A 26,733-nucleotide genomic window follows, 5' to 3' on the forward strand; every position below is an offset into this window, starting at 1 on the left:
AAAGGTATGTACATCTTTCAAGAAATAAGTTTCCAAAACTTCTTTCAACAATTTGTCTGAAGCTGTAATTCTTTTTATTATGTGGTGTTGACTCTTTATTGTCTAAAATACAGTTAAAATCACCAACTAATATTATATGCCCCTTCGAGAGTTGTACTATATGATCCGAATGTTGTTTTACCATATCAGTGCCTATTCTTAGAATCCAGTATAGATTTACTAAGGTGTATATTTTGTTCTTAAACTGAATAGTAATTAGACAAAACATTCCTTTATTATCTTTATATGTATTAATAATTTTTGGTTTAGGTAATGAGTTGTTCCATAAGATAGCTACTCCTCTTTTCTTTTGAGAATGTTCTGAACTAGCTAACACTGAATATGATTTAGTATCTAATCTAAGTACATCCTCTGTTTTCAAATGGGTTTCTTGTAAAAATATTAATTGAACTCTATGCAGTTTGAGATATTTAAAGAAACTTCCCCTCTTATTTGGATTATTTAATCCATTAATGTTAATTGAAATACTCTTTAATGAAGTCATTCAGTAGTACGGTGTTGAAAGAGAAATATTTTGACCAAAACCATAGATTATTAATGTAAATAAAAGGAATACCTAGAGATACATTATTTTTAAAGTAATGTGGAAACATTTAAAAAAGTAGACTTTTGAGAATACTCTTTTAAGAATTGTGGAAAATGCCAAGAAAGTGAATAGTAAACTATTATAACTTAAACTGATAATTTCATAACTACCCTTAACTCCCCTGGAGTATAATACTCCCAATTCGAGTGACATATGATCACACAAATTAATCCTGTGTTTAGTAGCAACATCTAATCAGCATCTGTCTGAGAAATATCTACTCTGAATAAACAAATTTAGCTTCTTATTCATGTTAATAATATATAGAATGTTGTTGTTAATAATATATAGAATAATGATATAAAAATGACTTTATAAGATGTATAAGTAACAAATCTTTACAACTATATCTAGAACTTTGTAAATGTTAACATATTAGCAAACATCAGTATAACTACTAATAAAATAATAATCAACTGTGTGTACCTGGTTATAATACTGCAAAAAGAATGGTTCTGTTTATATATATGTTGAATACATAACACATCATTTAGCCAAAAAATAATGCAAATTAGAATTCAGTACCTTCAAATCTGAAGTCTGTATAGCACAAAAAAAACTGTGTACAGCTCATGTGTTAAGTAATTGTATGAAATTCATTCCTTGCAATAAGATTACTTCCTTTAGCTATATCATGAAAGATTTAATGATTCATGACTACTGTTTTATTGATGGGGAGTATAACTGTTGTATGGCAAGATAATTTTTAAAGGCAACCATTCAGATACAAGCTTTAGAAAACAGTAGTAGCTTTGGCAGTACTATGTCTGAGGTTACAATATTCATCTGCTGAAATTAGGAGTGTGTATGTATAGTTTAAGAATGTAATCTATGTGTTAATGTGTTTTTACCAACTGTAATGGTTTATTCTCATTATCAGAACACTTGCTAACTATTTCCACATAAATATTACTTATAAAATTAGTCTGTGCTCAGAACTTGTCCAAATAAATTAGAATATAACTGACAATGCTGTGTTAACAAATAAATTTAATAACTAAAAATCGGTTTAAAGCCATATAAATGACAGGCTTGCTGTTCCAAGAAGCAAAAAAGGGATTTACAAAATAAACTTATAACTAACATTCAGGGTTCTTTTTACTTTGTTTATAAAGAATTACATTTCCTGTAAACCAACAATGCATTAAAACGTTAATCCAGCCTATAGTTGACAGGATAGGAAATATTGTGATTTGAATACATACAGTAATTTCCAACTAAATTCCTTATGTTCAAGGACTAGAGAGACTAAATGAATTGAATATGCTTTTAAAAAATAAACTGTTAAAAGAAAGCTACTTTGCACAGTTTACATAAGGTAAAAACAAGTTTACATACTGATTTATAACTGTCCTTTTCATTTGAAACAAAATTTCTCAAGTCTTGCGATTCACGGACTTGTAAGCATCTGCTGTATGCTTCCTGGGTGCTTAACTGATTCAATACCACCATCTAGCGGCAGAACAGTGTAGAGTTCAATTAACCTTCAAAAACAGCATGATGATGTGAAAAATGGACACCTCGGCTCAACAGGCATCTCGTGGAGTTATTCTCGAGCTCTGGAGACAACTTTTATCATTTTCAGTGGGAAACTGTGAGTGTAAACTCATTTAGCTTTAATTTAAAAGCTCGAGCCTGCTGTATAACTGTTAACTGATAAAATGACAACAAAGCTGTCCCAAAACCGAGTGTTGCCATAGCAACATCTAAAGCTTTCCAAAGCAACCACAAGTAAAGCAAAGCTTTTAGAATGAATGAAATCATGCCACAAAAAGCACTATTTATCATTCAAGTAATAACAAGCATAACCGTAAGCCAGCAAAGGGGTACACAGAAGCATACAGACAACATTAAGCCACCAAAGAAAGAAAACTATTAATAATACTGAACACCAAAATAAGACAATCAACCTCAGCACTACACAACATAACCATCTCAACATCTCATCAATATCTCCACAACGAGCTACATTTACTATTCACAAACCGGATTGTGTAATGAAGCAAAGAAGAGGCATCAGATCTACAAGCGCTAAATAATATAGTTAAAAGCAACAGCTAATCATTATGAGAAACACAACATTCTACCAAACTTTTTTATTTAACTACATATACTATGAGAAAATAAACTAATATTACTAAAATCAATTAAAATAAACTACTAATCTTTATCACAAATACAACATTCAGCCAATCATTTTTATTTAACTACTTATACTATGCGAAAATGTACTATTAATCATTTAAAGTAAAATACAGTGGTTGGCCATTCTCTTGATAGCTATCTGTTTTTCATCTTTCTTTGTAAAGATGTCCTTATTTCATTAATATTTCATTACTAAAACCTACTTGATGCACAATTCTTAAATGTGTCGGTAAACAGACTTGTCTTGGTGCACATTTAGAAGACACCGTAGTGAGTTATAAAAGTTTAGTATGAATCTCACAGTCATAAGTAGCATAATAGAGAATTCTGACCAGCTTTCTGATCATGACCAACTTGTGTGTTTGAGAAATTCGCCATGAGACCAGAGAGCAGACCTTTAACAACTGGAAAAGACAGACTATATTCTAATCTGAATCTCTTATACTCCCAGTTGCGTCCATGAGCTGAAATCTCTGCTGAAAAGTTGTATCCAAATAATCATAATCCACATGTCATTCAATATACTTCACAAAATGTCTTTCCTGGTTGCAGTGACTGTCATAGTACTTGTTCCTTTTCATGTATAGACGCACACTGTACCAAAACAGTCATGGATTTATCACATGACTTGTCTAATGCAAGTGATGGCAATTTGGTCATCTTCATTGTTTCAGTGATGATAGTCACAAAATCCATTAAATCTAAGTTATCTCTTCCTTCCAGTACACCGGTCAGTCTGTAATTCTTCTTTTCAAGCCTTATCATCCATTGTAACCAGCTCTTTGCTACACATATTCCACTTGGTTATCCAAACTACCTATTTTATTTCACACTTCTGCTACCTACAGCTGAATATGCGTCATGAAAAAAGTCAGTGGTTTCCAACCTTCTGATATATCCATCCAACGGGCCGCATATGTGCCACAGTCTATTCCAAACTGACATTTATAATGATGGTTAGCGGTTCTCTTCATTCCCGTCTGCTTGTATTTCTTCTTCATTACTCATTTGTGCATCCAGTGTTTGCATTTTTTTCAACCATAACAATCTTTTTAGCATTATGACTTTCACTAGCTCAGTCATTGTCACATGCATCAAATTTCATGATCATTCATTAAAAATATAACTTTAATTCATCTCACACCAAGAAGAAGCAAATGAGGTGTACTACGTTATCAATCACTGTGAGACGACTTCATCCACACTGTTTTTGATGGTGTGTAATGCTTACACCACTACAACAGTTAATAAGCTTCTTATATCATGGAAAGCATAGCGGTTTTCGTTGATTGGAAAGGCATATAGAGATTTATGTGGCCTGAACTGCTACCATCACATCTTCATCCTTTATGTAGAACATAAATTGTTTATGGCCGTTTAAGGCGGTTCAGACACAAGGTGGGAGGGGCTTAGTCCATCCAAACCAGACTGGTGTTATCATGAATAGATATTCAACAGCTATTATGAGAGGTATTATTGGTGCAGTTGAGAGGGCCGAGATGGAAAATGTAAACCAAGTAATGTTTAGTCTTGATACTCAAAGCAGCCATTGATAGGTTGTTATGGCAATATCTGTTCACAGTGTTGAAGACCTTTAGGTTTCAATTGAAATGTATTGACATTATAAAGATTCTGTACTGCGGGAATTATGGTATATAAAATTTGGGCCATACATTTTAGGTTAAAGTGTAGAGTGCCCTGGGGGGATCACTTCTATTGAACTTGGCCATCGAACATTTGTGTATGAAGGTTAGATGGCTGATTTAGCTTGTTCACATCACAGATGATGCCATGATCAATTTGCCTAGAATGTCAGTAGTAGTAGGCCTTGTAGTGTTTACTGATTTCTGAACAGTTTGTAAATAGTTCAGTTTTTTAAACGGAATGCTAACAAATGTCATATTCTCTATATTGGCTGTAGTGTAGCTAGCTGTAAAATGGCTTTTCCAGTTTTGTTGTCAGAATGCACATTAAAACACCTTGGAACACCTTTATAGGTTCATAGGTTGGTACTAGACTATCAGCCCTAGGGTCTATACAAGCCTAGCCATAACAATTCCCTGGCTATTTCTTCCCACAGTATTTACTTCCCTGGACCCCTGTCTAGCAGGGCGACTGATGTGATCCCCGGGGTAAATTTTCTATCTCCCATCCAGTCGTCAAGGTTCCTTTTGAAGAGGGCCAAGGAGGTGCTCTGCTTGACATGTATGGGCAGTCTTTTAAAGAGTATGGGGAGTCTCTGGGTCAAGAACCTGTCCCTCCAGCATGTTTTGTTCATTGTGATGACAAGGTTTAGGTCCCTGGAGCAGCTCTGAGTTTGACATGGCCTTGTATGTTAATCACCTCTGAGCAGACAATATACAACAGAGTATAACTGGAGTTTTTTTAGTCGGTCAGCACAGGGCATCTGCTTTAGGCCTGTGATTCTTTTAGTGAGGTGTTTCTGTGGCCTTTCCAGTTGTTGCAGATGTTGTGTGAGGTACATACCAAATGGGGCGTTGTACTCTATGATAGGTCTAATAAGGGATGAGTACAGTGGGACAATGACCTCCTTTTTTCTGGATGAAAAGCCCTTAGTGATGAGGTGTGCCACATAGAAGGATTTCCTGACTGTTGTGGCGATGTGGTTATTGAAGGTGAGACCACTGTCCACCTGTGTCCCTAAGTCTCTTATTACACTTTCAGTGTTTAGTGTACTGACACCTATATGGTAATTCACAGGTATATGTTTTTTCCCCAAAGGGGATAACTATACATTTCTTGGCATTGAGCTTGAGTCCATGGCTCTGGCACCAAACATCTGTTTCTGTAAGGCCCTTTTGTAGAATATCCACATCATTTGTGGATTCAGTAATGGCTTCCAGTTTGCAGTTATCTGCGAACTTTGTTAGCCTGAGTCCCCAGAGTCCCTCAGTGTTGGCCTGTACTTCAGAGAAGTAGATGCCAAACAAGAGCGGTCACAGGACTGAACCCTAAGGTACTCCACTTGTCACTTGTCTAGAGCTGGATTTGGAGTCTGCTACTTTTATAGCGTGGGTTCTGTCAGTAAGCCAGTTGGCAACCCATTGAGTGACATAGGGATTTATGCCCAGGTTAGTAAGTTTATCTATGATTCCAGAGTGGGGGATGGTGTCGAAGGCCTTGGCGAGGTCTAGATAGGCTGTGTGGACTGCCTTACCCTCGTCCACATCTCTGGAGACTGATTCAAAGAAGTCAGTCAGTTTCAGGCGACATGATCGGCCCTTCACGAACCCAAACTGGGTGGGGTCCAGTGTTTGAAGGTTGCCAATGTCTTTGTTTATGTTCCATGATGATACGTTCCATGGCCTTGCAGATCAGGCTCATCAGACTGATGGGACGGTAGTTCCCAGGATCCAAGGTGGATCCCCCCTTGTGGAGTGGGATAACTGTAGCTGTGTGCCACTCAATGGGCACGAAGCCTGAGGTGAGGCTCTGATTAAACATGACACTTAGGTGAGGTGCCAGTTCATTTTGTAGTTCATGTAGTACACAGCCCGGGATGTCGTCTGGTCCCATGGATGCTGTATTCTTAGTATTGGAGAGTGCGGTTTTTATCTGTATGGCCATGATTACCGGAATTTGGCTATTTTTTTCCTGTGGTCTTGATAAGACACCATCTTTAGGCAGGTCTTTCAAAGGCACTGGAAGAGTACACACACATTATTTGTAGCTTGAACTGACAGCCTATAGATCAGAGTCTAGTTTTGCTGAAACTGATCTTTTTTCTAAAGCCGTTTTCTCCCCTGCTGGCTAACATGATACATTCTTCTGGCAGTGTGGTTATCAAAATGGAGAGAGGTTTTATCCTAGTATTCCTGAGCTCCAGCAAGACCAAGGATGAAGGCAGAAATGGCAGTAAGAAGTAAACCTAGCATGGGGTTTGCAGCTTCCCAGACTGAAACTGTGTGTTGTCCTTTTAACCTCCATATCTTTTAGCTACGCCTATGCAACAGGTACAATGCAACATGGAAAGTAACCAAGTTAAAATATTATGGAAGTACTGAGGCAACTAGGAGAGGATAAATGGAAGTAGGAGCTAGTGGATATTCTCAGTGGCATGAGGGAAGACATTGTGTGTCTTCAGAAAATTCCTCTTAATAAACAATAGTGTATCTTAAAAAGAGTCCTTCAGATATTAGAAACTATTGGTCCTACTCCAGCAGCAGATAACTCACTAGAGTATAGTTTTTGATTTGGGACCAAAATGTTTGCATAGGGATTGAGATTTGTTGTCCAGCTATTTAAATAAGAATAAATTCTATACTTTCAGGAGGAGATAGCTAAATTTAAAAGGAGAAATACAGATTGCAGACAACTACAAAAAGCCAACAGAGATATCTCCATCCTACCATTGAGGTTGGCCCTATGGCAACTTGTCCTGCTAAGTGCAGTGACTTGACCTATGTCCATCTTGAACATATACATGCTTCTTAGTGGATGTGGTTAATTCGCTCCCTGACTAATTTTCAAAAAGTATTGAATTATACTCTACATTTTGAGTTAATCTCTTGTCTACACTTGACGGTAACTTATGCTTAAAATGAATTATCATTTCTGTAATCTGTACGAATAGGCCATTACTCTCATTGTCAAAATATAAACTATGACTCGTAAATAATTTTTTATGAGCCTAATTTTTTTTCTTGTTTCTGTAAATTCTATTGATTTGTTTAATGTGCTGGAGCTTTTCTCCCCGGGCCTTCTCTGAAAAAGGGCTATTTCAGCTCAGAAGGACTAACCCGGTCAACAAATGTAAAATAAAATAAATCTGATAATGTTCTGTTCCTTATGCAGTAGCTACAAATTCTGCCTTACTGTGGATTAAAAATGCAGTCATCCTCACTCATGTTTACACGCTACCCTCTAGATTTTTATACATTTTAGTTTTTTGGATCTTTGTCGTTTAACTCTTGATCTGTTTCTCTTCTTGTACTTGTACTCCTATCCCAACTCTTCTACAACGTGCGTACTTCCTTCTTCACTATAACTCCCTTTATATTCTTTCTTATTTGACAACTGCTTCTTGACACACATTTAATCACCTAATCAGTGCTGCTGCATCTGAAATCACTAACTTCAGATATTGTTTGAACTCACAAAGTATGTGCTATAATCTCTTTCTAAGTTTTTTTCTCTTAGTAAGTATATTTTTGGAAAATTTTCCCTAGAACCCTGCTGAAAAGGGGCTTGCATAATTGAAGAAGGACCTTTCTAGTAACCAAATGCAAATAAATAATTACGTAAATAGTAAGATATTGGCACCTGTTTTTTTGACTCCAGAAAGTTTGGCCGATGTGCACCCTGGCCACTTCGATCTGTTCTGGAATGTTCTACATTTTTCTGTATGATTCCAGGGGATGATTTATGGGAAGACATCATGGCAGGCTATCCATGTGTTTGGGGTGAGGAATTTGTACTCTCTATCTTAGTAATCTTACTGAAACTTTGTTTGATGGTTGCCCGCCTCTGATCATTCCAGTTTCACAAGCTAGATTACTGTGGGGATTGTTGACACTGGTGTAGAAATTATTTTACTGTGTGGATCATTGACAGTGGTGTAGGAAGTAGGTTACTGTGAAGGTCGTTGACACTGGTGTAAAAACTTGGTTACAGTGGGGGTCGCTGACACTGGTGGAGTAACTAGATTACTGTGGGGGTCATTGACACTGATGTACAAACTAGGTTACTTTGGGGATCGTTGACACTGGTGTGGAAACTAGGTTACCATGAAGGTCATTGCCACTGGTGTAAAAACTAAGTTACTGTGGGGGTTGTTGACACTGATGTAGACACAAGGTTAGTGTGGGGACCATTGACATTTGTGTAAACCAAGGTTGGTGTGGGGACTGTTGACACTGGTCTAGACACTAGGCTTCTGTAGAAATCCTTGACACTGGTGTAGACATTAGGTTACTGTAGGGATCATTGACACTGGTGTAGCCATTAGGTTACTGTGGGGATCATTGACACTGGTGTAGAATCCAGATTATTGTGGAGATCGTTGACACTGGTGTAGAAACCAGATTATTGTGGGGATCGTTGACAGTGGTATGTAAATGATTTACTAAAGCTTGCAGATGAATAGTTCACTCAAGCATTAAGGAATAGAGTGAACTGGTTTTGAACCTTTCCATTAGGGAGAGTCTTGTACTGAAAAAGGTCCCATTTCTTGACCTACTAGCCCATGAATTAGACTAAGTATTTATATAGGAATTTGGATGGATGGTTAAGGCACTTCTTTGATAACAAAAGGCTTTTGTACTACCCTAAATGATGTACGCTGGTTTTGGAACAATGTTGTCACTCTTGTATCAGATTACTATTATTTACTTTATTTTATTTTCATTATACTGCCTCGCTGACTCCCTTTTTCACCCTTGTGTCCCACAATTCCCTTCCCTTCTCAGTTTCTGTCTTTTATTTAGATTTAGTAATGATAAGGAATTCTAAACTTGCAGAAATCTATGTTTGTTTAACATGTATATGGAAAGATATTCTTCGTGTTTCACTGGTGCAGTCATAACCTGTGAGTTATCCCTGCTGTGGTAGCCCTCGGCTGGCCCGAATAACTGAGGCAATGTTTTTCTGCATCAGCTGCTGTCGCTTGCTGTCTGACATCAGGTCATCAGTGCTATAAATGAAGGCAGCCAACGCCCTCACATTAGTCTTTTTTGCCATGAAGCCCATCGTAGAAGCAGTTCACAAGTGTGCCAGTTGGTCGCTACCAGAGTTTGAATTACAGCTGAAAATGTCTAAAGCTAAGTACCCTGTTGGGGATCCTTTTTTCTTGCACTAACCGATGTCCGAAAAAGTTAACAATTGTCTCACCTGTGGGAAAGCAAATACCACACCGAGACTTCCACTCATACTGCTTCACTTGTTTAGGCCCAGACCATGATGTACCCCATTGCCGGTTCTGTGTTCTCTTTAATGCGAGGACCATTCGTTGTAGAGCTCTTATTGTAGCCAGGTATTTTTGTCTTCCATCTTCGCATTCTGAAATGGCTTTCGTCAACCAACAATCTTTAGACTTTCCAAAAAAATGTAAGGATAAAGATAGAGACAGACCACACAAGGCTAAGCCTTCCAATGACTCTACCGCTAAGTATGTCCTCAGTTCTCCGGAATTCAGTGAGGTGCCTTCTCAGCCCCTGATGCCCAATTCAGTACCTTCACAGGCCTCTACTGAGACCCCTTCAGAGTCCGGTATGCTGCGAAAATCTTCTTTGTTTTCCAAGCCTTTGGTTGTCTCTGCCTTGGTTGGGTCCGGAGCCGCAATGCAGGCACTGGCCTCCGAGAAGGTTTTTCGCACTACTGAATCTAGACAAAAAAAAAATCTTCTCCTCTGACTACCGTTTCTCTCAGACCGATGGATACTCTTAGGCCTAGAGGCAAAGCCACTCCTAGGAAAACTAGCTCTAGCCACCATTTTACTCCTGCTGCACCAAACCAAGCTCAAATGCTTAAAATGGTGGAAGATCGTACAGCTTCCAAAAGGAAAAGAGAACTTTCTCCTGAAATACTGACAGAACAGGATTCTGAGAAGTCTGATTATTCAGATTTTGAAGAGGAACAACAACCTCTGACTGCTTATGAGGATTCAGATGCAGAGGAATCCATTCCTTCTGCCTCCCCACCAGAAGATCTTTCCTTTGGAGAAACCCTTCACAACCTCAGGGAACATTTCCACTGGGAATCCCAGGAATTCCCTCAGTCTAAGAAAAGACTAAGAGAGTTTCTAGACCGGCCCGAGCACAGACCCTTGGCCATCCTTCCTATCTTAGAAGTGGTTGATGATGTCTTCCATGAATCCAGTTTAACTCCTGATGCCCTCCCACCTGCTCCCAGAAAACCTGACAGGTATTACAGAGTACCGGATTCTCAAATACCTGTACAAAAATCCTGATGCAGACCCAGAGATAATTACACAGGGACCAAAAGGAGCTAAGGCTAGTGCTGCAAAGACTCCTATTTCTTCTGACAAGGACTACAGAGCTCTAGACAGATGGGGTAAAAAATTATACACATCTGCAACCTAAGCTATCAGCACACTCAACTGTCAGTTCCACGTGTTAAAATATCAACAACACACTTTGGAACTACTAAAACAAAAGATTTTAACCTTTCCTGAATGTGCCAATTCAAAAGACTTAGCAGATGTACTGCACTCTACTTGTCAAGTGACTAAACACTCATTACACTGTGGATATGACATCCTAGAAGCCTCAAGCAGGGCAGCAGTGTCAGGATCTGTCATTAGGAGACATGCATGGTTGAAGGAACAACCTCTCTCTGATCATGTCAAATCTAAATTACTAGATGCACCCTTGGATAAGGACCGCTTGTTTGGAGTAAAAGCAGAAGAAGTGCTTAAAAAGATGGAAGACAAAGCAAAATCTATGCAAACAGGTACAACCTCCTAGGTTCAGCAGGAATTTTCCCTCAAAACACTGGTCCTTTCTTGCACCTAACAGACATAGGTAAGGTAAGCCCCGCAGGGACAGACCACCCAGACTCCTATCCCAGAAACAGCAGAGAACCAAACAGTGGACCACTTCCACTCCAAAGGCAGGGAGTTCTAAGCCATCCCTCTATGGCAAAAACTCTCAGTGACTCTGAATGACTCCCTCTTCCCCCCTCTGCCCTCTTTTCACTCACCAAAAACTAAGAGGAAGGCTTTCCCTCTGCAAAGAAAATTGGCTTTCTGTAACAAAGGACCAATGGGCCTTAAAGATAATTTTTCAGGGATACAGATTCGCCTTCAACGAACTCCCAATTCCAGGTGGGTACCCAGACTAACCTCCAGATCGGTGGGCAGAGGCATTGAAACAAGTCCAAACTCTCACATTCCGAGAGGCAGTAGAACCTGTTCCCTCAGATCAAACAGGCAAAGTCTTTTATTCCAGACTATTCCTTGTTCCCAGAAAAGAGGGTACTTGGTGCCCCATCCTGAATCTATCCATTCTGAACACCTTCCTGGTGGTCCCCAAATGCAAAATGCTAACCTTGCACCAGCTGCTGCCTATGCTGAAAAAAAAAGACCGGTTAGTTACCATAGATCTAAAAGATGCCTACCTCCACATCCACATAAGGGAATCTTGCAGGAAATTCCTTCGCTTCAGAGCAGGCTGACAACACTTTCAGTTCTCTGCACTACACTTTGGCTTATCTACTGCTCCCAGGGTATTCCGCAAATGCTTAGCCCCGGCCATAGCCTTTTAAAGACAGAAAAATATACAAATTTACCCTTATCTGGATGACTGCCTCATTCAGGCAGATTGCAAAGAAAAGCTCCTCAGGGGCCTCCTCTTTGTTAAAACCCTCCTAACCTCCTTAGGGTACACCATCAATGAGAAGAAATCAAGGCAAACACCCTCCAGGATGATCATTTTTCTTGGGAGCACTGCAGGACACAGCATCCCAAATGGCCTTCCTATTCCCAGAAAAGCAGAGCTTCCTGCCTCTATGTTTTATCCAGCTGGCTTCCAGAAGTGACCTCACTGCGAGGAAGTTCCTGCAAGCCTTGGGGTACATGGCATCTTGCATCCTTCTAATTCCTCTGGCTAGGCTTCACATGAGAAACATTCACTGGTACCTTAACATTTGGTGTCACCACTGTCAACCTCTCTACCTCCTATCCCCTGTATAAGGGCTGAGATTCTCTGGTGGGCAGGGGCCTGTGCCCAGAACAAGGGTCTTTCCTTCACCCTCCGCCCAACTGGGCAGACCATTACCACCGACACCTCAGACATAGCTTAGGCCGCTCACCTAGAAGGCAGGTGCACCCAAGGTCTTTTGGATGCCCAGCACCTTCCCTTACACATCAAGTCAGAAAGAAATGATGGCAGTACAAAAGGGTCTGACATCCTTCAAACCCCATCTCAGGCCAGGGGTTCTCCTTATCAAAACAGACAACACAATAGTAATGTGGTACATCAACAAACAGGGAGGGACACAATCTTACCCTCTGTCCAGGCCAGCCATGAACCTCTGGCTGACAGCCTCTTCCACGGGACTACACCTGACAGCCCAATACCTACCAGGGATCAACAACACCCTGGCAGACCACTTAAGCAGAAACTTTCTGGACCCTAATGATTTGGCAGATCAAGAGAAACATCTTTTTACAAATCACTCAGGCGTGGGGGATTCTGGAGGTGAATCTCTTTGCTTCGCATCTCAACCATCAGCTGGTAAAATTCTGTACCAAGGAGCATCACCACCTAGCGTGGAAGGTGGATGCCTTGACCTTCCCCTGGAACACCCTCTTTGTGTGCGCATTCCCTCCTCTGCATCTTATTCCCAAGGTACTAATCAAAATAAGGGAGGAGAGACCAAAGGCCATCCTCATTGCTCCAGACTGGCCCACACAGCATTGCTACCCTTTACTGTGCAGCCTCACCTTACAGCCTCCCAGGCAGCTTCCCCTAACTTCAGACCTCTTAACTCAAGTGTGGGTGGGGGGGGGGGAGATGCTGCACGCAGACTTACACACTCTCAATCTATCAGCATGGTTAATACGCTAAAGGTTAACAAGGGGCCCCTGTTAAGCAAATAGGTCCTAGACATTATCACAGAGGCCAGAAAGTCCAGCACCAGAAAAATCTTATGCAGGAAAATGGAAAAGATTCTGCTCATAGAGCCAGTCCAGAGGGGGCAGTACCTCACAACCTTCCATCCCTCTTATCCTGGACTCTAGTGGCCTCTCCTTCTCCTCTATTAAAATCCAAACCTCAGCCATTTTAGCTCATTTTGATACAGAACAGCCTCTGTTCTCCTATCCTTTGATCAAACAGTTTCTTACAGGGGCTTCTAATACCAGACCTCCTGGAAGGCTACCCACTCCAGCCTGGGACCTGAATTATGTTTTGGAAAAACTAACTTTACCACCCTTCGAACCTGCTGCTTCAGTAGAACTAAGATACCTCTCATGGAAGACTGCTTTTCTCCTAGTTATCACCTCATCCAGGAAGGTTTCAGAACGTCAGGCATTGATGGCCATTGAGCCCTTCATAATCTTCCATGCAGACAGGGTCTCTCTGAGGACTAATCCCTCCTATTTGCCCAAGGTGGTATCTAATGTAACTCTCAACCAGGCCATACATCTACCCACCTTCTTTCCTGACCCTCAAAACAAGGGGGAAAGAATCCTGCAGTCACTAGACGTGCACAGACAGCTCAGATACTATGTGGACCGTACTTAACCCTTCATGAAAATGGACCAATTTTCTTGTCAGCTTTGCCCCAGAGGCACAGGGGAAGCCCATTTCCAAACAAACCATTTCCAAATAGATATCACACTGTATCCTTTTCTGCTACACATTGCATGGGAACCCCCCCAAGTCTATTTGAACCCATTCCACTAGGGCAACCTCCACTTCCACAGCATTCCTCAGAGGAGTTCCCAACAGGGGCATCCTGGAAGCTGCCACCTGGACTTCTGTCCATAACTTTACCAAGCATTACTACCTACCTCTATGTTCGAAGGCTATGGCAGGGTTTGCCTCTGCAGTTCTGCAGGGATTGCTGACCTATTCCTAGGTCTCTTACTAATCTTACCACCCCTTTCCTCAGCTTTGGGAATCCTCCCACAGGTGATGACTGCAACAGTGAAACACAAAGAACGTAGTACAGTTGGGTACACTTACCATAAATGTAGATGTTCGAGTGTATTCACTGTTGCAGTCCTGGTTTCCCACCCTCCTTCCTCCTTATATCTTCTTTCTTTAGGGGGACATAAATTTCTAATAGTGGCTTTTGGCCACTAGGACCACTTTACCATATTTACTTGGGTCTGTAACTGGTTAGGACAAGAAAAACTGATGTAATGGTGTTGGCTGCCTTCCTTTATAGCACTGACGACCTGACGTCAGACAGCAAGTGACAGCAGCTGATGCAGAAAAACAATTCGGGCCGGCCAACGGCTATCACTGCAGGGATAACCCACAGGAGATGACTACAACAGTGAATACACTCGAACATCTGCATTTATGGTAAGTGTACACAACTTTACTTTCTTTCATCAGGATGTGGAAACTTATATATATATATATATATATATATATATATATATATATATATATATATATAATTTATTAATGCTTTCTTGATGAGAGGATGTTTCATGCAATGGGTTTCTCTCACATTTGCCTCTAGATTTTTCATATTGTACTTTTGTTACGTCTGAGTGGGCTGGGTATGACTGTCCTTTAGTCAATTTTGGCTGAGGCCTTCCTCCCACAGTTCATGTATGGTTTTTTATTCTGTCCAGATGTTATGACCGCAGCGACAGAAATATACTAAGTTGTAGCAATCCAAATCACCTTAACAATAGCTGTCCGATAGCAGTTCTCAAACTACAGTATTAGTCCCGCCTTCCATTTTTCTTATTCCCTCCTACTTTAACCATGGTCAGGCCAGTATTTAGGCTTTTTTCTCATTTTGATGATGATTATTATTATTATTATTATTATTATTATTGATATTATTATTATTATTATTATTAAGGTTAGAGCTTTAAGTCTTTGATTTAGATTTTTTCATCTTCATCTCATTTTGTTAAAGTCCTGTCAGACCTTCTGTCAGTCAAGAAATTAGGATAGCAAATGTATCAGCAATTTATGTGGCATCCTAAATAATGCTGCTTATGCAGCATATGGATTTCATTGCATAAGTAAAATGTGGTCAGTAAAGCTGCAGATCACATAACCTGGTACACACCTTGGTACAACATGTGCTGTAATAGAGAGGAAGCTGGCTTATTTGCACAGTGAGTATAGTTAGTAAGGACCCGTGTCCTATAGCTTACTGCTTACTATGTTATGGCATGTGATGTATGGGACAGTGATATGTGGCTGTTACTCCTTGAGAAGAATAGTCAGTTAAGGCCATCTGTGGATTTCAGCAAAGCTTTTGGCACTGATTCCTGAAATGTTACTAGAATTGTATAAACTGGGGACCAGGGAAGTGGGGGGGAAAAGTACTGTTGTGTTAATTGGATGGGAAGTAGGATACAGATTTCTCTTCGACTTTGGTATTACTGTGAAGGGGAAGTGTTATAAATAGTACACCATTTGTACTATTACTAGAGTGCATACAGTTTAACATTCCATTATGGACTTTTCCCGGCCCTAAAAGTATATTTTCATTGGTTTTTAATGACCTGAAACAGTACCATGGGCATGTCAAAGTGTGGGTCGATTGCTGAATCTACAAGAGTAATCATACGTCAGGTAGTTAGGTAAAGTATCAATATATACATGCATAAAACAGTAAAAGAACTTGATGTTATAATATTTAATGAGCCTCTTTGTTGGCAACATTTGACAAGGCAATGGGATACCGGCATGAGGGTAGGTCTGACACCAGAATATTAAAAGTGGGGCATAATTCTGTTCTACAGAACAGTAGTGAAATGTTCACCATATTGATCACTGCTTCAGTAGCCTTGGTTTTCTATTTTTTTTTACAGGAAAAATGGGGCCAGGCATGTTACTAATGGCAGCCTCTACTTCCCAGGGATGGGCATAGCATTCTGACACAACAGGAAAACATTCCCTGTTCTCACTCCCAGAACCAACTAGACTGGCTCTTTCTTGCCCACTGAGAGGACCCTAACAGCTGCAGAGGATATGGCTAACCACCCAGTCCATAGTGGCTGTAGGTGTTGCACCAGAGCACTCTGGGGTAAAAGATGAGTGGTCTGACATGCAACAAATGGCCACAGCAGAGTCACCCATCTGTGAATGAGACAAATTGCTAGTCTGTTGTGGTGGCAAAGGCTGATTTACTTACTTTTTTTTTTGTGACTGGAAGAAAGACCGACCATGACGATGACACCAGTAGTTTGTTCCATGATCAAGACGAAAATGGTGTCTGTTTTCCAGAGAAGGCAAGTAGCAGTTGCAGGCAAACACTACCAGTTCACAAAAGTTATTTTTTGACAGAAAAAAAAGCACAGTAAAAAGCGTTTCAAAACACTATGCAAGCCCCACAAAAGAAAAATCAAAACAATTTCTTCACAGGAAAAAAACATTTCAGGTACTTTACACTATTTTTAAACTGACAGGAAAAAATGAGTGCTCCATTTAAAAGTAAGTTACAGTCTCTATTAAAACAAAACAATTCTAGCTTTAAAATAATTTTCATGAAAGGGAAAGTAATAAAACATGAAAAAATTAATAATGGAAGTTTCTTCCCAAAGGGAAGCACAAGCTGACTGTCAATCCTCAAAAACTTCAGAGAAGAGTACTCTTCAGCATCAGAAAAGTTCTGAAGGGCTACATGCCCAAACTTGTCTTTTAGTCCACTGAGCTCAAGCTACTTGACAGTTTGGGTGCATGGAAGGTGGCCTGAAGCTTTGGAAGCTGGCCGGGTGTTCTATCCCCGACAAGATGTAACCCATACGGCTAAGGCTACTGCATTAGTGATTATTCGAACATCTGCTGTCATTGCAAGTTCAGCTTACACAAGTGTACTTTCTTGCCGAGAGTTTAGTGCTCATTCATGGAGACCCTAACCAACACTGTTCACCTCCTCTACTCATAATCCTTTAGGTAACCACCCCACACACAAACACAAACATATGCATCACACACTATTTAAAGTCCACTATACTATCTCATCATCATTATCTTGTGTATGTCTGGGTAAACAAGCTGATCTAAAGGGTCACTTCTACTGATTATCCAGAGGACAAAAATATGTGTTATAAAAGTTGTAATAAGGTTTTCTTAAAGTGTTGAATTCAAGTTGCAGAGAAGTGCATTGCAAACTATTTCTTATAGTAAAAAGAGCTGCATAGGATTTTAGCAGTTGGGGTGTGAAAAGAAAGAATATTTAGCTTTTTTGCAAGTTAGGATTTAAGCTGAAAGGGGTCATGGTGCCACACCCTTGCTTTATCTCCTTTTACTCCTTCTTTGTAAGCTTAAATAAACTTATATTCTTATATGTTGTTTTGTACATGCATTTTCAGTGCTTGTTCTACACAGTACGTTAGTGCATTTGGTCACCTGCACAAAACTTATGATTCTTTCAGTTGTTTTCTACTTTCAGCTGTATGTTTCTAGTACTGCTGTTGCACCTTCTGTGGTATCTACTTTCCATATGTAGGATACTGTATCTACAACTGAGTTGTCAAATCTCATGTGGGTGAGATGTACGGTTGTATCTGGCAGCCATCAAAAAATTATCATGTTGAAGGGCAAACCCTATAACCACATGCATGAGGCTGCAAGCTCTGCACTGTGGCTGTTAAGGGACTGTTGTTTTGAGGTCAACGATCCTTAGGATTAAATTATTCATTCAGTGGCTACAACCTCACTCTGTCTCACCTGAAGCAGGGTTCAGTGCTGGGACTTCTCCTGTTTGGCATCTGCTTCTGAAGTAAACCAAAAAGGGTTCTCTGGCTGACTAAGTTTGCAGATGACTGCAAGTTAGGAGCAGTCATCGAATCCCTAACTGATGTGGCCATCCTGCATGAAGGGTTGTGTCAAATAACTGGTGCCAAAATTGTGGACTGAAACTAAATACCAAAAAATACATCATATGCATTAAAAATCCTTTACCAAAGAAATTACCTCATTGACACTGCATCCCTAAGAGTTGAGCAGTCATTCAGGATTTGGGAACTTACATGGACAATAGCCTTTCAACATACGTGTCGACTGTCATAAGAAAGTTCTTCTATATTGCACAGCTTATAAGCACAGGGATTGTGTCTAGATCTAGAGGTGTCATTGTGCCCTTTACTCAGCTGTCATTAGACCACCCATTGAGTATAAATTCCCCTTTGGCATGTATTTTTCCAGACACATGCAGCTACTAGAGTGCTCACAGAGGTACCGTACTAAAGCTTGGAAGCCCTGAACAGTATGTTGTACATAGACCGACTCAAAACCCTGTTGCTATACCTTGTATCCTACAGACTGCTAAGAGGTGACCTGTGTCTTGCATAAGTGGTATCCAGTGACCCAATACTGATGGATTTACTGCACATCAGCAAGTCAAATGGCATCAGAAATACTCTAGGGAATCAAAACCTTGTCTGCAATATCAGCAGAACAGTTTGAAGTGACACATACATCTCACAGAGGATACCACTGTTCTGGAACAGACTCTTTATCCATGTAAAACAGAGCTCATCCCTGTCCATTTTCAAGCACAACTTGGATACGTGGACTTGTAACAGAAAATGTACCCCAGGACTGTCTCCTGTACTACTAATGGACAGAGGCAGCTCCTAAATGTTTTATCCCTTGCATGGGACCCCCTCACATTATTTATGGTAAGATCCTAGTTATTCTCACTAGGGGCAATATATAATTTATAAGCCATGCCAGTCTTACACCAGATGGGATAGTTTAATTCAAAATGGAAGTTGTCTTGGGGTAAAATAATCCACAAAGGCAGCTAGCCTGGTACTTGCCTATGAACCTGTGGTGTCTTTGAGTTTGAAAAGTGGAATTGTACAAGTACCCTGCTGTATCTTCGTTGCCATACTAATGTGGTTACACCCAGAGTGCCACTGAAGTCCTGATACCTTTGATGAGACTACTGTTGCCAGTATTTCATTAAATAATGCATCCTAATAGGTGTTTTTTCCCTTCACACTCCCATCTTTTCATCGTAGCCCAAATTCAGTCAGGCAGTTCTCCACCCACAGTGCACTGTGACACATTCCTTACCTGAAGTAGCATGTTCAGTCCTGTTATTCTGGACCTGGGAGAATCCCTTGTACCTGCTGCCATTTCTTACCCATCTGCTGAGTCAGCAAAGTATTTACTAGGGTGAAGGGTGAGGTATATTTACGTAGTTGATGAAGTGACAGTTTTATTCTTGAAACATTTTGAATGCACTGCTTGTATCAAATGCTAATAGTTTGTTTGCAACCAAATCTGTAGCTTTTTAACAATCAAATGTAAATCGATTAATAAATAAATAAAAAGATTATGCACATCATATCTCTTTTACAGGCTCCAGAGTCCTTTGAGGATGTTGCTGTCACTTTCTCAGAAGAAGAGTGGAGGATGTTAAGAGAACAAGAGAAGGAGCTTCACAGGGAAGTGATGGTACAGAACTACGAAACCTTGGTATCAGTAGGTAAGTGTAATCTCATTTTAGGAAGTCGGGTCTTTTTCTGAATTAAATATATCATACTGAAATGATATGCCAGTATATTATATTTGTTTGTTACTGACGCAAACCAAAAAGTCAATTTTAAATGCAATATATATTGGTAGTTAACAATATCCATTTCAACCAGTATGTTTGTAGGAGCTGAACAAAACCTGAAGTACATGGAGAAAACCTAGAGTGAGAACTTTTAAGTCTGTGCAGTAACTATAACCTATGACCGAATATCAGGCTTTGCAAGTTTGACACAGACACTTGATTTTTAGATTAAAAATGTGTACTTTGTGTATGGGTAAATGTACTTGAGTCTTATTTTCAGATTGTCCTGTGACAGCCACCATCCATCTGTGCTGAGTCTGTGTTCTGTCATGTGACTGTTCCTCCATCTTTCTTTTTTACAAGTGTTCCTCACATGTTTAAATCTGCAATCTTCAACTTCATTGTATCTTTCAGCAGGTTTCCCTGGGTATTTGCCACTTTTTAAATCAAATATCGTCACGTATAATACTTCTAAATTCTTGACTGCTTGCCATCTTTTCCCATCTTGTCCATCTTTTCTTTTTGATAAAACAACTGCTTCATTGTACCATCTGTATTTTCCAAGATTCTTGATATCCCTTATCCGTACTTCTTTTCCCAAAGTTGTACATATTGTGATCCATTCTCTCTTCATAGGATCATAGGAGATTACTAGGCTAATGTCCTTGGGGCCATTACAAGCCTAGCTAAGAGTTTATCCCCCCTCCAAAAAAAAAAAAGAAGAAACCTCAGTCAGCACCTGTCGCCCCTGTCAGTGAGGGACAAAGGTGGAACCCCTGGGGCAAATTTATGGTTTCCCATCTACTCATCAAGATTGTGTTTATAGAGAGTCAGTTAGATACTCTTTTTGACATGTATTAGAAGTCTATTCCAGAGACGGTGCAGCCTCTCGGAGACAAGTCTATCTCTCCAGCAGGTTTTGTTGATGTCGCATATTAGATTTAGGCCTATCAAGCGGGTAATGTGTGAGGAGTTAGACTTACAGATATGGAGCATCTCCAGTAGGGCAGGGTCTGACATTGCCTTGTAGGCAAGACACAGATCACCTCTGAGCAATCTGCATGATACAGAGTAGAGTGATAGTGATTTAAGCCTGTTCACATAGGATAGGTGTTGGAGGCCATGGATTCTCTTTGTGAGGTATTTCTGTGACCTTTCCAGTTGGTGCAGATGTTTGCAGAGGTACATACCAAATGGGATATTATACTCAATTTTAGGTCTAATAAGGGAGAAGTATAGAGAGGTAATAACCTCCTTTTTTCTGGTTGCAGTGCCCTTTACTTATGAGATGAACCAAATAAAAGGCTTTTCTGACCACCGCCACCACATGATGGTCAAATGTGAGATTGTTGTCAACCTGAGTACCTAGGTCTCTCACCACAGGTTGTGTGCTTAGGGGGTTGCCGTTGATGTGGTAATCAGTAGGGGCTATGTTTTTGCTGAATGATATGATGATACTTTTTTTGCGTTTAACTTAAAGCCATGACTTTGGCACCAGTCATTTGTAGCTGTGAGACCCTCCTGCAGTATGTTAATATCAACAGGGGAGTCAATGACAACACCCAGCTTACAGTCATCTGCAAACTTTGTCAGTCACAGGCCCTTTGTCTTTGCCTGGACCTCTGAGAAGTATGCCAAACAGTAGGGGTCCCAAGACAGATCCCTGGGGAACACCACTAGTGACAGGTCTGCTGCTGGAGGTGGCAGTACCTAATTTGACCTTGCTGGTCCTATCTTTGAGCCAGTTGGCCACTCATCTGACTAGATAGGGATTAACACCAAGTTCTGTTACTTTTTCAATGATGCCCAAGTGGTGGGTTGTGTCAAAGGCCTTGGCCAGGTCAAGGTAAGCTATATGTACTGCCTTTCCCTCATCCAGGGTCGTAATGATAGTCTCAAAGAAATCAACTAAGTTCAATAGGCAAGGTCTGCCCCTGACTAATCCGAAATGGGTGGGGTCGAGTGCTTGGAGATTGCCTATGTCCTTGTTTATGAGATCCATAATAATAGGCTCAAGCTGATGGGGCGATAGTTTTCGGGGTCAGTAGTGGCACCACCTTTGTGCAAAGGGATGACAATGGCAGTTCTCCCCTCTGCTGGAATGAAGCCTGTAGTTAGGCTGTGGTTGAATAGGGTGCTCAATGGCGAAGCCATTTCTTGCTGGAGATGCTGCAGAATACAGCCTGGGATACTATCAGGTCCCATGAAAGCTGTGTTCTTTGCCTTGGATAGGGCCTTTTAATACTTGATCTACAGAGATGCGAGGTGTGAGACAAGTATGGAAATATTCATATATATTTTTTTAGTTGACTTGGCAACTAAACTGATACACTGTCAAGGGCTATCACTGATATGTCTTTGGTGAAGTGTAGCAAGTGAGGTACGTCATGGTATAATATACTGTCTTCATGAGAGCCTTCCAAATTAAGTCATTCACTCCAGTGGAGCTCAGGAAGTTTGCACTGTAACTTCCAATGGATATTAATGCTGTTGAGTTTGCCATTGTGTAAGCTTTAAGAGCAAATCTTTTAAAATGTTGTTCATTGTATGGTTTTGGAATTATTGATGCAAATATGAAAAAGCAATGTCTGACACCTAGCGGCATCAGTAGGTGTTAACTGCAAAGGTACCTGGTGATGCCACTCGGATGTAATGAGTTAAACAGGATATACAGCAAAAGGAAACAAATATGGCAAAAATCAGCAAGGGTAATTCCCTTAAAGGTAGCAACTGTCTCATCAAAGTAACTAGGCTACTAAGAGGGTAATTAGGTCAAGCAAACCCAACTTTGAGGTTAAGAGATCCTCTCAGGTGAAAGATAACCATAAGGCCTTCTACAGCTGTGTCAGAAATCTCAAGTGCAGCACACACTAATGTGCTGAACTGGTGGTTAATGATGACACATTCACCGAGCCTGTCGATATATTGAGCCTGCTGGAGGACAAATTTAGTTCCAGCTCTACCCCTGTCACTCCTAACCACCTTCCCATAATACCTTAAAACATAACTCCTCCAACTATAACTTGGGAGCATGTACTGGCTGCACTCACTACTTCTGAGAAGTGATCGTTGCCTGGCATACAAACATCCCTAGACCCTGTTTTGATGAATATTTTGCACATTCACAAAACAAACAGCATCAGGACTACTAGATTAAAAGACTTAAAATTTGCTTCTAATTAAATAGGACGTGCTAGAGAGACAGGTATGTTTCTCATAGAATTCCCATTCTCCAGAACAGGCTCTGCATTCATTTGAAGCAGAGTTCTTCACTCTTTCTATTTAAATTCAACTTGGACCAATGTTTGGGTAATCAGAAATTCACCCCTCGTCTGGCTCCTGTGTCTGAGATGGACAGAGGCAGTCAGTAAATCACCTGCTGTAAATCAAATCTAAATAAAATGTGTGGGTCACATTTGCGATGCATGGCTAGGCTTTTAAGGTCCCTAGTGGTTACTAGACTAGTATTCACCTATGAACCTATTTAATAGGCACATCAGCATTATTCATTGTAGATATTTCTAGAATAATATTAAATGATTAGTAGGATTAATTGTTGTATATATTGCTTTACTTTCCTACTTGTAGCTGAGAGTGCTTTTGCCATCTTGATACCATTGTGAATATCTAATGTTTCCATTCATAACAGCTGATGTAGAGATGCCTAGTAACCTTTTCTATGATGTAAGTGAACTGCCTGGGAATATTTTGTCTGCAGCATTAAAGACTGTCTTTTTATTTTTAGCAAGACAAAAAAGGTGACCCCTATCCACCAAATAAACACATTTTTAATTAAAACAACATAAACCACACAAAGCTTTCAAAACTGTTTCTTTATCAGTGATTTAAAGATAAAAACCTTGGCCGTAATTTAAATAGTCTGTATAATAAATCAGTTATGCAATTGAACAGTCAGTCATTCAATTACATGTAATACATTAAACACATTATAAAATGCAGCCCCCCAGAGTGATGCATTGAAGGTCTGTTAAGGATTTGTGGTTGGCTGGTACAGAGCACAGAACTTTATGGTGACCACTACAGTAAAAGTAGATTGAAGATTGTGCAGGAGATGTAGCACAACCAACTGTGCAGTACAGTGCCTGTCTGATGACAGAACCAACTGTGCAATACAGTGCCTGTCTGATGACACAAACAACTATGCAGTACAGTGACTATTTGGTGACGCAACCAACTGTGTAGTACAGTGCCTGTCTGATGCCACAACCAACTGTGTAATACAGTGCTTGTTTGATGACACAACCAACTGTGCAGTACAGTGCCTGTCTGATGACACAACCAACTGTGTAGTACAGTGCCTGTCTGATGACGCAACCAACTGTGTAGTACAGTGCCTGTCTGATGCCACAACCAACTGTGTAATACAGTGCTTGTTTGATGACACAACCAACTGTGCAGTACAGTGCCTGTCTGATGACACAACCAACTGTGTAGTACAGTGCCTGTCTGATGACACAACCAACTGTGTAGTACAGTGCCTGTCTGATGACACAACCAACTGTGTAGTACAGTGCCTGTCTGATGACACAAACAGCTGTGCAGTACAGTGCCTGTCTGATGCCACAACTAACTGTGCAGTACAATGTCTGTCTGACTGACCCTGCTGTGCAGTACGGTGCCTGCTTGATGACACTGCCATCTACTCTGGTGTGGAGCACCAATCCAAAAAATGATTGAAGGATTTCCTCTTGGATGGAGGGGATGTCAGACTCAAACAGCTGGGCTTGTGGTGAGCACTACATCAGAAGTCAAATATTTACATTTTGCCAGTGCAAGAGATATAACACAGCCAGCTGTGCTCATGGCAAATACAACACCAAAATAAATGAAAGGATTGTTGTTTGCTGGTGCAGGAAATGCTACTCAAACCTTTCTGTGGTGTCTGATACATTAAATGTCACTGAAGGATTTTCTGTTGGTTGTTGCTGGGAAAATAACAGAACCAAGCTCATGGCATCTGCTGTACTAGAAAACAGTGAAACATTTCTTGTTGTCCAGTGTAGTTGATGCATCTCAGCTGTTATTGTGGCAAGTGCAGCACTGAACGTTCAGGTAAGGATGTGTGAATGGCTAGTGCAGGAAATGTGGCAAAGGCACCTATGCAGCACAGTGGATGTCCTGGGATGACCTGGACTTGTAATACGTGGTCTCTACTCTGCACTTGAGATGGTAATCCCATGAAGCAGTTCACCCAGAAGTACACATTGCGTTTTGCAGACTGGTTTTGTGGGATTCTACTTATATTTACTTTGTGGCATGATTGTGGCACCTTCTCTTTTTTATTTTTTCCAGTGTACAACTTATTTAAAAATAGAAAATGCAGTAAATATCAGTGTTGCCATAATATCCCTACAAACTTTTAGAAGTTTATCCACATTTTCCAGTAATATCATGCTTGTATGCAGATTTCTGTTCAGCACCTTATGTTTAAGTAACATTTTTGAAACTAATCAGATGGAATGTAATATAATCTGAAGGGAACAAGGCATCCATTTATTCAGAGTTTTTGTTTAACTTTCTGAAGAATCGCTGGTGTTCCATCTCTTGCAGTTAACCCATTATCTGAATCATATCCTTTGAAAGTTTCATTTTTTTGTTCTAATTGTCACAGCTATTTTTTTCTGCAAACATTAGTAAGTTCAGGAGTGCTATTTCTGCTTTACCAAGAGATTCAATGCTGTCCACACCAACCAAACCGAGTAAAGTGGTCACTATAATATAATTCAGCCGTAACTTCTTATAAATCTCTGTCTTAATGTTTTTGAGTGATCTACAGTCCCAGAATGTGTGTTTTCAGTCGCACAGTGTATTTTCTTCACACCCTCAACAGTAAAGAGAACCAAGGAAAAGATCTATGACAGCATGACAGACATAAGCATTGCCACCCCCCCCCCAAAAAAAAAGAATCCTGGATCTAGTAGCATACCTTAGGAATCGGAATAAAATTTAGGCTGCTTTTCTGCATAATCTATGTATGTAAAATCTTTCCTCATGCTAATGTAAACCCTTAAGTCTCTTGTGAGCCAGGCATCATTAATATTTTATGTAAACTACCAGCTATGACCTCTGCTACCAAAGATCCCCCTCTTTCCTCCACCTCCTTGGAAATCAACAATGGTCAATCAAGAAGTACAAAATAAACCTATGAAAACTATTTATGTCTGATTATAACAATCTTTGTTAAGCCCTTGTCCCCAATATTTTTTGTTAAAGTGTTTCCAGGTTAAAGGTTTCCTTCTTCCTAGTAGATGTTCCCAGAAGATGAGGTTAAGCCTTCTGTTTAGTTTGTCTTGCATCCCCACTGCTTGCAGCTTCCATGGCTTAGACATACTTGTTGGTAATATTTATTCCATGCACCCTACTGTTGCAGTCTCTTTCATCAAGCATAGCACCATTCCTTCTGTGTTTACCAAGAACATGCAATACTTCTGTTGCCTGTTTTACGGATACAAATGTGCAGCCATTGTATAATTGGGAAGACTGTGTGAGCTCTTTTGCAACTTTCACAACTATTGGTATGTTCCCTAGCAGTATATTCCAGGATATCAGGCTGACTTCAGCTGTCACTCAGTTTATGAGAACAGCGCATGGTGCAGATGATGCTCACCCACTGCATGAGAGCAGTTCATGATGCAGGTGTCACTTACCCAGTGCTTGATGGCAGTGCATGGTGCTGATGTCACTTACTCAGTGCCTGATAGTGCATGGTGCAGGTGTCACTTACTGCT

The 26,733-nt window shown here is 40.3% G+C and overlaps 1 protein-coding gene across 2 annotated transcripts in view; it reads left to right on the top strand.

Moving 5' to 3' along the window:
- LOC122813956 (zinc finger protein 107-like) overlaps positions 1 to 26,733 on the top strand; it is a 382,792-nt gene that overhangs the window by 50,005 nt on the left and 306,054 nt on the right. For both annotated transcript variants that reach the window (XM_044086502.1, XM_044086501.1), the window contains exon 4: positions 19,786 to 19,912. In XM_044086502.1, the coding sequence (XP_043942437.1) occupies positions 19,786 to 19,912 (127 nt within the window). The remainder of the gene's footprint in view (positions 1 to 19,785; positions 19,913 to 26,733) is intronic.

The sequence above is a fragment of the Protopterus annectens genome, chromosome 10.part0 (assembly GCF_019279795.1).
Source record: "Protopterus annectens isolate FY-2018-M chromosome 10.part0, PAN1.0, whole genome shotgun sequence".
In the NCBI taxonomy this organism is placed as follows: domain Eukaryota; kingdom Metazoa; phylum Chordata; order Ceratodontiformes; family Protopteridae; genus Protopterus; species Protopterus annectens.